The sequence below is a fragment of the Poecilia reticulata genome, chromosome 8 (assembly GCF_904066995.2).
Source record: "Poecilia reticulata chromosome 8, P_reticulata-male-v2, whole genome shotgun sequence".
NCBI lineage: Eukaryota > Metazoa > Chordata > Actinopteri > Cyprinodontiformes > Poeciliidae > Poecilia > Poecilia reticulata.
The window spans coordinates 1,501,438-1,513,147 of record NC_088837.1 but is presented as its reverse complement, the minus strand read 5'-3'; the positions used below and the strand labels follow the sequence as shown (position 1 = coordinate 1,513,147).

Here is an 11,710-nt window from a genome sequence, read left to right as displayed (position 1 = left end):
ATTTTTAATCAGCATTTAATTTACTACCAACCGCCTTCAACATAAAAAAACAGAACAATTGCTTTACAAATCAATTGATCTCCTCTTCCTGCTGTCTAAATATCTTAAACAGCTGACCTCGAAGCTCCAGTATGATGCACAATGACAAAACAATCACTACAAATAAATCAGTTGATATACAGGTTGAAACATTTTCATGCAGGCCTAAAGTCAATAAAACAAGAAAAATAAAAATCTTACACAAGCAGTAGAATAATTCAATAAACTGAGCTACAAACATTATTTGACTTTATAATCAATCAAAAGCTGAAAATGTGTAGAAACAGAACCAGAGCTTCAGCACAGAATCTGAACTGTTCACTTCCTGTTGAGGACGACCTTCTCAGGACCAGGATGGAGATGGAGATGGACTGAAGGGTCAGCAAAAACTTTGTACTTGTTTCCATTTCTCAACACAACAGTCCAGAAACCGTTCTGGGGACTCAGCGTGATGTTTCCCTTCCTGGTGACTGATTCTCTGGCCACTTCTAAATCCCATTTAGTCTTTCCTTTAACCTGAACCTCAAAGTAAAATCTGCCTGAAGAAAAACTCTGCTGTCCTAAAACACATGGACACAGGGAAAATCTCTCTGGATTGTCTGGAAGATTCTTCCTCACGTTTTCATGGTTCACCTGTTTTCCATCACCAGACAGGATGAGCCAGGGCTGAGCTGTGTCAGGATCCAGAGTCACATCCACAGCAAACCGCTGGACCCGCTTCAGCTCAGCCTCCGTCAGCTTCTGCAGCTTCTTCTCCCTGATCTCCTGCTCAATCTGAGTCACAGCTCTCACCACAGTCCCCTCATATGATGGTGGATGAACTCTGACCTCTGTCCAGGTCTTGGTGGGCGGAGCAGCTTTCAGGAAGGAGAAGCTTTGAAGGAGGTGGAGGGGATCTTCATCCCATGAGAGCTGCTTCACCTCAGAGCTCCTCTTCTTCAGCTCAGAGATCTCCTGCTCCAGATCTCTGATGAAGTCTTCAGCCTGTTTCTCTGTAGTTTCCCGTTTGTCTTGGATCTCCTTGATGAGCTTCTTCAGGCCTCTCTCAGCAGACTCCATCAGAGCCGTGACGACCTGAACACCTCCAGCTTTCTCTCTGTCTGCAGCATCTTTGCTGATCTTCACTGACTTTCTGATGTCCTGGATCATCAGTCGTCTCTCTTGGATCATCTTCTGAACTTGAGCCTCCGTCTTCCTCAGCTCTTCCTTCTTTTCTTCAGATTCTTCTTTCAGAGGAACAAACTCGTGGTCCTTGTGGTTTAAAACGGGGCAGAGCAAGCAGACGCATGTCTGGTCGGTCCTACAGAACAGCTCCAGAGGTCTATCGTGCTGCAGACACATCCTGTCCTCCAGGTTCTCCACCTGCTCCTTCAGCTGATGTTTCTTCAGACGTGAAGCGATCAGGTGAGGCTCCAAGTGAGTCTGGCAGTAGGAGGTCAGACACACCAGGCAGGACTTCAGGGCCTTCAGTTTGGGTCCAGTGCAGACGTCACAGGGAACTTCTCTTGGTTTGGCAACTTGTTGCTCTGAGCTGCTGCTGGCTTCACGTCTCAACTGATCAATCATCTCAGAGAACAAAGTGTTGACTCTCAGCTGAGGTCTAGAGGCAAAGTTATCGTTGCACAGAGGACACTTGCAGGGAACATTTCCATCCCAGTGCTGTATGATGCTGGTCTTGCAGAAGTTGTGTCCACACGCTGTGGTGACTGGATCAGTGAACACATCCAGGCAGATGGAGCAGAGAAACTGATCCTTAGACTGCAGGTTGCTGCCAGACGACATGTCTGAACTCTGAGGACAGGTCAGGGAGAGCTTCCATTAAAACAAATCACTTTAACTTGTTCAGAGTTGCAGTTTTTCACTAACCTGAAATTTTCTACCACCTTTCAGTCCTCAAAAAAAAGCTCAAACTTCCTGTTGGTTTGTAGAAACAGCAAATACAATTTTTGCTGTACTCACCAGTATTGTTGAGCAGAAACACATTAACTTAAGTCTTCAGAAAGAAACAGAGATTTCTCTCCACAGCAGCTCAGGGGTCACTTCAACTAAATATTACTTTCATTTCTGAAGAGTGACATTTTAATATCATGAGTCAGTGTTGCTCCTCCCTGAGAAAAAAGATAAGCAGGTCAGTCACTTTAAAGGGGCTGAAAATTTATGCAGCAACATATTTTATGTTAAAAGCTTTTTTTTTGTCATTTTTTGTAAACAGGTTTTCACTTCGACATTAAACTTTTTGTGAATGCCAAATTTTGCTGGTCATGATTAATTTATAAAAGCAGAGGAGAAGTTATTAATTTTTACAGGCACTGTAAAAGTGTCAGTGTTTCCATTCGAGGATAGGCCCTTGCTTTACATTGTGACAAATTCAAGCTACCTTTTAGTGATTCCGGACAGAGTTAGTATGAAGAGTCAGCAGGGTGCGTGTCATGGTGGAAGACCTGTCTTTTCGTTTCAGTCTTTCCATTTTTAGGACTTTTTATTACCAGAGTTTCTCTAGATCTAGTTGAGACTTTAGTCCTCTAATCCTGGAGATGTTCTTCAGGTGACAGAAGGCCGACTTTGTAACCGTCTTTATGTTGATCTGATGGTTCAGGTCAGAGTTCATCATTACACCCAGAGTTCAGCCTGATCTCAAGTCTCCAGCTGTAATAACCGAAGCTGTGCTGACTTTGGATCATTCCTCTGCAGGTCCAAATATAATAACTTCCGTTTTGTTTCTGTTCAGCTGGAGAAAGTTATAGGACAACCATGAATTGATTTGTATTAAGTAAGAAGTCCAGCTCCTGATCAGTGAAGGTCCTGATGGTTCAGGTGGAGGGCTGGTTGTAGTGTTTTGAGAAACCTTAGCTGTGTCTGTGGTTTAACTGAACACAGATTTTTTCTAAGTACAGCCATGTGCTTACCATGTGTTACCATGGTTACTTTTTGAACTGGGACGCATATGTACCACACTAACACCTGGTACCGCTTCTTTAACTGTTTATTTAAAACATGATCTATTCATAGAAAATGTTTATAGGTGTGTGTGAGCACTCTTGGAGTAGTGTACAATACAAAATTTTAAAAATGACACACGTCTACTTCATATGTGGGCAGCTGCAGCATTAAGCTGTAGAAATAAAGTCACTGTTCCTGGATCCACTGGTGTCAGCAGTGCAGGGAGGCAGAGCTTCTGATGAGAGCAGCGCTTCTCTGCCAGGACACGAAGGTTCACGGCGAGGGATTAAAACTTGAAGGCTCTGTGTTGGGCCGTAGGGGGGGAACCCACGCTGTTGGGGCTGCAGACGTTGGAACCGTATGAGCTGGGGGTCAGTCCAAGCATGGCGTCTCCGTGTGGCGTCTCGCCACTCAAGAAATCATCTTCATCCTCCTTCAGGGCCTAAAACAGATGAAGCAACCACCATCAGGAAAACCCAGACCCTTTTCCTCCTTAGATTTTTACTCTGACAAACCGTTCTAAAGTTGCTGCCACAGAATTGCGCAAATTGAAATTAGAGAGACTAAATCTGCTTAATGGAAACACACTAATTTAAAAAAAACTCACGCTTTTCCACAAAACGTTTTTTTGCTGGGATGAGGTGGTTTTTAAGTTGTATCGAAACAGATGTATTTTGCAAAACTGCAATGGAAACACTTTTTTTGCATCATATGAGTTACGTGATCAACAGACGGATGTTACTACTGGTGAAAATGACAAATGCGACAGGAAGTGGTATTAGGATGACGGTTTGTTTTTGTTTTTCAGACAGTGTGCAGTTGGCTCCACCAGAGATTCACATCACAGTTTCAGAAAATGTTGTGTGTCATTCCAACAAGTAGAATCCATAACGCTTCTGTAGCCGCTCCCAAGTAGGCGGGGCTTATCACTCCAATGCCTGAATAAGGCACCAAAGTCTCCTCTGACTGGCTGATAGATGATCGCTTGAACAGATATACGACCGCATCTCATGTAACTGTTTACATTTGTCACTTTGCTGCTATGATTCTGAACATAAACACAGAAACCGTCCAGAAATAAGATTCATGATAACCTTGATCCAGGAGCGTATCATAAAAACTGCGAATGAGTTGATGCTAGAGCTTTGACACAGTTTGAAAACATTCAGAGAAGCAGGGGAAACAGCAAACAGCGGTAACTTGAAGAGCCGTGATAAAACAGGAAGAGAATGCGTCGCATTCCCGGCAGCCAGTTAGCTCACCTGTTGAGCTGTTTTGGGAGGAAGCAGATCAGTTTCTGCGAGGTCATCCCAAGCCTGATAGAGTGGCTCAATCAGCTGACCAGACCTGCACACACAGAAACAAATCCCTAACGTCAGAGACCATGGGAGCGCTGAGCTGATGTCTGTTCTGCCGTTTCGTTCCCTCTGGTTCTGGATGCTGTGCAGCCGGAAGAATTTTTGCTCCTACATTTTTACTTTCATTCAGTTGTTATACTGCGTAACCATGGGAGCAAAGCATTGTGTGTACAACTGGGGGAAGCTGATTATCATCTGAAAAGTTCAAGTAATATGTGAACTATGACCCCACATCACAGATGAGTTGAAAATGAAGCTTTGAGACTGATAGAGATTGAAGGAGAAGCAGCTAAAGCTAATGATCTGGATTAGCAGAGCTAGCTAACACCTGATGGTGGGACGCAGGATGTGGTACTGTGGAATATCTTATTGCTAACTGGATATTGAGCCACTAGCATGTCATACACCAACAGTCTTCAATCACAGGCTTCTTCAGATTTGGTGCAACACTGACTGCTACTGGAGATCATTCCTGCCCACACCATCCAAATGAAGACTTTATTTAGTCCTATAGGTTAAATAAAGGATTTTTGAATTTTAACCCACTACAGTTTGCAATTCCAGATCTGTGCTATTGGAGCAGAGAGACCAAGGAAGATATGTTGCCACTTCCCACAGAGGAAAAAGACAGAGGAGAGGGATTTTAGAACATTTAGTTGCGCAGAAGAAGTTCAGGAAACTGGGTGGTTCTGGCCTCTGAAGGAGAATCAGAAAACCTGCATGAAGCTGCTCCTCCTCTGTGTTCTGATACGTTCAGCCAAAAGCTAAGGACACACTCAGCAGGTAGGGAGTTCCTCCTGAAACCCTGGATTACCCAGCTGGGGTACCGTTTGAGCAGGTAGGGGTCAAAGGGGAAGAAGCTGTCCAGAGGGTTGGTGTTGGTGGTCACCCCGTCTCCTCCTGCAGAGCTGCGGACCACCGGCAGCACCTGCCTGTTGTTCCTCTCTATGATGGTGTAACAGAACACCACCTGGTACTTCCTGCAACACAGACACAGGAGACGATGCAGAGCTCTGCTTCCTGGAGCTTCAGCTGAAACAGTTTGGTTTATTTTACTTCCTTATTAACTCTGCACCAGTACAGCACATTTATTTATACCAACGGTCAAACATGGAAAAACAACTTTCATTTGTTCAGTCAGTGCAGGTAGGAGTAGAACAGCCAATGGGAAATAAATAATAGAGAACCTGATAAAAACAATAAGTTAACTAAATTGGTCAAACATGTCAAATAACCTTTTTTCAAATGGCTCAGTTAGGAATTCTAAATATAATGTAAAATAAATAATAAAGAATGAATTCAGAGCACAAAGCATAGAATTACAGTGAATAGATCTGACCTTATTGATCGAGCACATTGTCACGGTATCCAATCTAGAATTATTTTCAGTATCAGGACTGATATTACTGATATCTCTAGCTGTAATGTGACAAAATGTGAAATGGTTTGAAGGTGACGTGTCTATGTGTGTGTGTGTGTGTGTGTGTGTGTGTGCGCGCGTGCGTACCTGGTGATGGCTGCGAACATGCTGGTGACTGAAGGCAGACATACTTTGAGTGGATTGAGCTGACACATGACCAGCCGCTCCAGGTTCAGACTCTGCAGAAACTCCAACCCTGAAACCAGAGAGAGAGACAGACAAAGCTGAGCTCATGGAGTGAGCCTGGCCAATAACCCCCACCCCCGCCCCCCACCACCCCTAACCCCCTGGCTGCTGTCACCTTTCTTCATGTTGGCCTCCAGCATGGCTCTGTGTCTGAACACCAGGGTGTAGAAGACGGCCTGGCAGGTGGCGTAGAAGGGTCCATGCAGGCTGATGTCGCAGCACACCTGCCGGCCGCTGCTGTCCTGGCTGTCGATGTAGGCGTGGATCCAGGTGAGCAGCAGGTCCAGACACGCCCTGACAGTGCTGTGAGGACAGGAGGACAGGGAGTCAGACCCCCACTGCTGTTTGGGGACCCCACTCTGGGGCATTAGCTTCTGGTTAAGGACTCACTTTGAAAACGCACAGATTACAATGCTATAAAATGCATACAGAAACCTACAATGGTTTTCTTTTTATTCACTCCTCAATAGTTATTAAATGTGTTCAGCGTAAATGCTGCCTCGTAGCTCTCATGGTGTTCTGCAGCAGAATCCTCCACAGCAGCTGCTGGACGGATCCTTCACTCTTTTTCTTGACAGACTTTTCAAATTTCCCGTTTGCTACGCTAGCTTAAGAAGCAAAGCAGTTTGACAGGCAGCTAACCAGACAAATCACATTTCAACAAGTCAATTAAACCTTTATTTTATAATAATGATTGAAAAGCAGATTAGATTTTATGATTAAAAACAATCATAATGAATTTATGAAAAAAAAAATCCAATTCTTTTTCCATTTTTTCCCCTTATCTTCCCTCCAACTCCCTGATGCGCCTCTAGCGCCTTCTGGTGGCCCTCGCTTTGAGTACCCTTGTAGACTCACAGCACAGGGACGAACTTGGCTCGGGCCATGAAGCTCCCCATGTATCCGGCTGCGGCCTGCCGCAGGATGGCGGGCTGCGTCGGGTTCTGCAGAACCTTCCACAGATGATCGAGGAAAGCCTCGGCTAGAGCCTGGACCAGGGGACACAGACACACACACTGCAGCTCAGACGGAGGACGGGTAGGATGACGGCCCGTTGTCTGTTCCGGCATACTGACCAGTTTGAAGCTGCAGAGGTAGAACAGCGTGTACTGCACGTGACCGGAAGCGTGAGTCGGCAGGATGAGCTTGTCGAACACACTCAGCAGGTCTTTGTAGAGCTCCTTGGTCCGTTCAGCGTGAAACGAACCTGGAACAGACAGAGCAGTGGTCCGGTCACCTGACCCCGACCTGCAGAGACTTGACTGGACTTCAGAGAGAGATGAGAGATGCAAATGAAACCTGCAGGTGTCGGTGTTATGAATTTAGAGCAGTGCCAACTCACATTTTCTAAAATAAATTTCATATATTTTAAGGCCTTAATTTTAGATAGACTCTTTAATAAAAAGCTTTTGTACATTTTTATAGAAACTGTCACTATGTTGTGACATTAAGGTATGTGCAGATAAAAAAAATGGAGCTGCTTCTCCCAGTACTAACTAGAAACAACCAATCAGAACCAGGAGGCAGGTCTTAGAGCTGTCAATCAATCAATCAATCAATCAATGTGCGCACTACTCATCCCACCTCCCTGTTGCTCTCTTTTACCATGAATGCTGTTCAACTCCTCACTGGGAGGGAGGAAGGCTAACAGGACAACAGAACAGAGGGACTGTAGGATTTGGGTTTTAATATTAATGTTTCTTTAAAAATTCAATGTTTTAAGTGTTTAATGTATATGTCAGAGTGCTGTGTGGGAAATGGAAATCACAATTTCCCAAAGAGATTATTAAAGTTTCTATCCATCTATAAACCGATTTTCTGTAACGGTAAGTTGTTTCTCTGCCATTAGCAACATTTAGCAGCAAGTAAATGGGGGATGATTGACAGCAGTAAGCCCCGCCTCCTGGCTCTGATTGGTTGTTTTTGGTTGGTGCATTTCTTCAGACAGCAGCAGTGGAGATCAAGAACGTCTCATATCACACTGTCACAACATGCTGACAGATTAAACACATATGTAAAAACATTTTTTATAAGTTACATACAAACAGCCACTTTAAGGATGCGCTGACCACCCCCCCCCCCCCCCGTTACTCATTTCATGTATTTTGTGTGTGTGTGTGTGTGTGTGTGTATCAGTACCGTCCACATTGCAGATGTCTCTGATGTAAGCCATGAGAACAACCATGAGTGTGTCCAACCTCTCAGCCACTGGGTGGACCATCATGTTGGTCCGGTGCGGCTGCTCTGCAGTCATGTCCTCATCCTCACACACACAACCAGAAAATACTCACTTTTAAGTTTTCACAGCCTTTAACTTTTGCACAATCAGACGGTCAGCAGCCTTTACCCTCTATAGGGATATTTTCACCTTGGTTCATTAAAATTTATATAGCGGCAGAAATTCTGACTGCAGCTGACACACAGCCAGGCAGCAGAATGGATCCAAATCACATCTGTTCACATCTGTCTCATTGTATCGAGTTTTTATCTGGTTCAAGTTGTTAAAATCCATCAGGAAGGTAAAATACATGACAGGATGAGAGGATTAGAATTCAAAATCTGTTCTCAGAATCACTGAGTCCTTCAGGTCGATTCTGAAGGACTGTTGTAGATTTTGTCAAAAAAAAAAAAAAAAATCAGTGATTAAACTCTTAGTGATAATACAAAAATAATAATTATTAACTATTAAAATGAGCTACTTGAAGGCGATTCTAAAGAGCTGGTAACACAGCTCAGTTCTTCATTATGCTTTATGGTTATAAGGTCAACCAGTGATGCTGTGGATCAGAACTGTTTCACACATGGTGCTTGTTACCATGTCAAACAGTCCCTCCTCAGGCTGGTCCTGGTTCTGGCTCTGGTTCTCCTCTGTCTCCTCGATCTCTTCCCTCGATGCGCTGACCTGCGACACACACACCAGACATTCAGGTCCCGAGCTCACAGCATTCATTCAGATTTACATTTAAGATTTTTTTTATGTATACACAAGCCTAGAAAACCAAAAAAAAAGCCTTGTGACGGGCTCCCTCCTGACGTTAACCTTTGACCCCCCCTCAGGTCAAACGCCTTCAGCAGCCTGGCTGGGCTGCAGCACTCACGTCCAGTTTGAGCAGCTGCCCAACGATCAGCTCCAGCACGTCTCGTCGGATGGATGGGACGTAGACGGTCAGCCTCAGCAGGTTGTGGACGTAGCATTCCTTTAAGGAGCAACAAGCTGTCAGTGAAGCTCCGTGCTGCTCATCAGGAGCAGCTGAGAGCAGCTGTGGGGGGTTCTTACCAGAGTTCTGGGGGATTTCTGGACAAAAGGGAAGCCGTCTTGGAGAATGGGCATGAGGAAGCGACACGTCCTAAGAGAAACCAAAAAGAGACATGGAGTGAGGGTTTTAAAGGTACAACTGGAACAACATCTACGACTGGATTGTGAAATGTTTTCTTTTTTTTTCTTCCTGGCTCATCAACATCCTTCCAGTTAGAAACCAAAATCCAGAGCAAAGAGCAAAGGAAACAAGAAGCTGGTCAGAAACCTACGAGGGAACGTATCTGATGATGAGCTGCAGCGCCTGGTGACAAAGGTCAAAGTTTCTGGGGAGGTCGGCTGAAATCAAAACAAAGCCAGAGTGTCAGGCGGTTCTGTCTGCTGACTGAAAACCACAGCAGAACGTCTCAACACTCACTGTCCTCCTCATCCTCTGAATCAGAGATATCAACTCCTCCCTCACAGATGGTCACCCGCTCTGAAAAACAGAGACACCAGTTTGTCCTAAACAGGTAGCCGTAGCATCTGATGAACAGCAGTGAGCGGCTTACTGGGAGTGAAGTGGGACACCACCATTTTGAGGCAGGCGCATAAATACACCGTCTGCGCCGACACCAGGTTGCTGAGGAAGGCCAGGAACTCGTCCACTACGGCCTGGCTCCGGCCCACCCATGGAAGCCTCTGGAAGGGGAATCACAGGAAAATCCAATTGTTGAAATAATCGTCAACTAATTTAGTAATTGATTAATCGTTACTTGGACTATAAAAAAAACAAAACAAAAAACAACAACGGTCATTTGCTGAAAGGAATAAACAGCTAGAGCATTAATTAAGCCAAAACTGTACAAAAAATATTTAAATTTAGAATTCGAGATAAATAAAAATAATTCTGTGTGTAAACATATTTTACCCAGAACTTAAGAAGCTTAGTTTTAGCTTCGCCTGGTTAAATTATGTAAATAAAATCTCTAATTAAACACCTTTTACAATATAATTATTAATCAATTACTAAAAATAATCATCAGTGGAGGTTTTCAGAGAGACAGCTAGCTCAGAGCATGGCAGTGGCACTTCCAGTGTCAGCTGCCAGCTGTGACATATGCCACGGCTTTTGTGTCAGATTGAATATAGAATCTGAATTTTACTTCAAGCAAAAATAAAAAAACAACTAAAAAAAACAAGAATACATATACACACATACAGCTGACACTGAAACAATGGCACCTAGTGACAACTTAAATGACCTGTTCAACCTTCCATCAAGCAAATTCAGTCAAAATATTAAAGGTTGGTTAATTAATAACATCATATTTGCAATCAGGCAATATAACTAACACATTTTCCAAAAACCAGCAGCGGCCACAGCAGCTCTAACACACTCTGCTCACCTAGAGTCAGCTGCCACGGTTTGAGCTCAGGCCTGCTGGCTGCTCACTTGTTGCAGTATTCATATCACTGCAGCTGAATCCTTTGCTACAAATGACCAAATGTTCACTAAAGGAATGCTATAATTGTAAATCTTGCAAAACTTAATTTTTTTCTATTTACAAAATGAAATGTTTATATGCATCTTAATGAATTCATAATATTGTTTACAAAAAAGGCTACGTTGTTAAATAGAAAAATCAGCAGAATGTGCCAATGATTTCACCGATAACTAAAATAATTAGTTGGAGCTCTACTATAAATAACGCAGTACTATCAATTTAGACAACAGCTATTGGTTTTACTTCATTTACTCTGAAGTCTTATAAAGAGAAAGAGTGAGCCAGAATCAGTAAAGCAAGTTTTCTCTTACTAAAACGGTGTAAATGAGCTGTTCATGGTCTTTGGTCAGCTGGGTCATGCAGCCCCGAAACTCCTGCAGCCAGCTGATGATCTGAGCGTCCTGTCAGAGGAGAGGAGGAACTGAGGAACAATGCTGCACATCCAGGGTCAGCTCACACACCACGATGCTTTACTCTACCTTTATGTCCGGATCCGCCAGCTGATGCTTCAGGAGTTCATAATCGCTGCTGTCTCCCTTCAAGCAACAAGACAAAAAGGTCAATAGTTCGTGTTGATGTTTTCCCACTACATCCTGAGAGTTCATGGTGCAGTTCCAGACCGGGTTTGGGTCAATTTCTACCAGAGATGTGGCATGGGGTGCTTTTATCAGTAGCGTTAAACCTGCTGCTACTGACCTTTCTGAGTTTGTCCAGCGTCTCCGCCACACTGCCCCCGAACCGTACTGTTTTCACGGGCGGAGAGTTGAGGAAGTCCCAGCCCTCCACCTCCATGGAACCCCGCTACCGTCGCTTTGTTTAATCTTTAAGTTCTTTCGCTTCGCAGTTAAATAGTGAAATAATTTCTTAAAGCATCACATTAAAAAATAAACTCATAAACATACAAGAGTGAGGCTGAGCTAAACTTTCATAGCAGGCACACAACCGCATGTTGGAGGAACTGTTTACATGGGGCAACGGTGTAACGCTTATACCCTTCCTACGAGCTACACTGTCAGAAGGTTGG

The 11,710-nt window shown here is 44.0% G+C and overlaps 2 protein-coding genes across 2 annotated transcripts; both read right to left on the bottom strand.

Moving 5' to 3' along the window:
• Positions 1-4: 4 nt before the first annotated feature.
• On the bottom strand, positions 5-2,907 carry LOC103468505 (E3 ubiquitin-protein ligase TRIM21-like). The gene has a single exon (XM_008415625.3). The coding sequence runs from the start codon at positions 1,819-1,821 to the stop codon at positions 358-360; it is 1,464 nt and encodes a 487-aa protein (XP_008413847.1). The 5' UTR covers positions 1,822-2,907; the 3' UTR covers positions 5-357.
• Positions 2,908-3,004: 97 nt separating this feature from the next.
• Positions 3,005-11,709, bottom strand: rrn3 (RRN3 homolog, RNA polymerase I transcription factor). Its single transcript, XM_008415221.3, has 17 exons — positions 11,383-11,709; positions 11,166-11,222; positions 10,998-11,087; positions 9,751-9,880; positions 9,618-9,677; positions 9,472-9,538; positions 9,221-9,290; positions 9,042-9,140; positions 8,759-8,845; positions 8,083-8,206; positions 7,020-7,150; positions 6,802-6,932; positions 6,059-6,246; positions 5,845-5,953; positions 5,165-5,317; positions 4,242-4,326; positions 3,005-3,421 (listed from the first exon to the last, which is right to left on the bottom strand). Exons 1-17 carry the CDS (start codon positions 11,476-11,478, stop codon positions 3,266-3,268), a joined length of 1,833 nt encoding a protein of 610 aa, XP_008413443.1. The 5' UTR covers positions 11,479-11,709; the 3' UTR covers positions 3,005-3,265.
• Position 11,710: the final 1 nt, after the last annotated feature.

Excerpts from the sequence above, each read along its gene's own strand:
- rrn3 (XM_008415221.3), bottom strand. The coding sequence starts at position 11,478 with ATGGAGGTGGAGGGCTGGGACTTCCTCAACTCTCCGCCCGTGAAAACA. Across the intron at positions 9,678-9,750 it reads GGTGTCCCACTTCACTCCCA|AGCGGGTGACCATCTGTGAG; the intron begins GTAAGCCGCTCA and ends TCTGTTTTTCAG. Across the intron at positions 4,327-5,164 it reads GACCCCTACCTGCTCAAACG|GTCTGGTCAGCTGATTGAGC; the intron begins GTACCCCAGCTG and ends CTGTGTGTGCAG.
- LOC103468505 (XM_008415625.3), bottom strand. The coding sequence starts at position 1,821 with ATGTCGTCTGGCAGCAACCTGCAGTCTAAGGATCAGTTTCTCTGCTCC.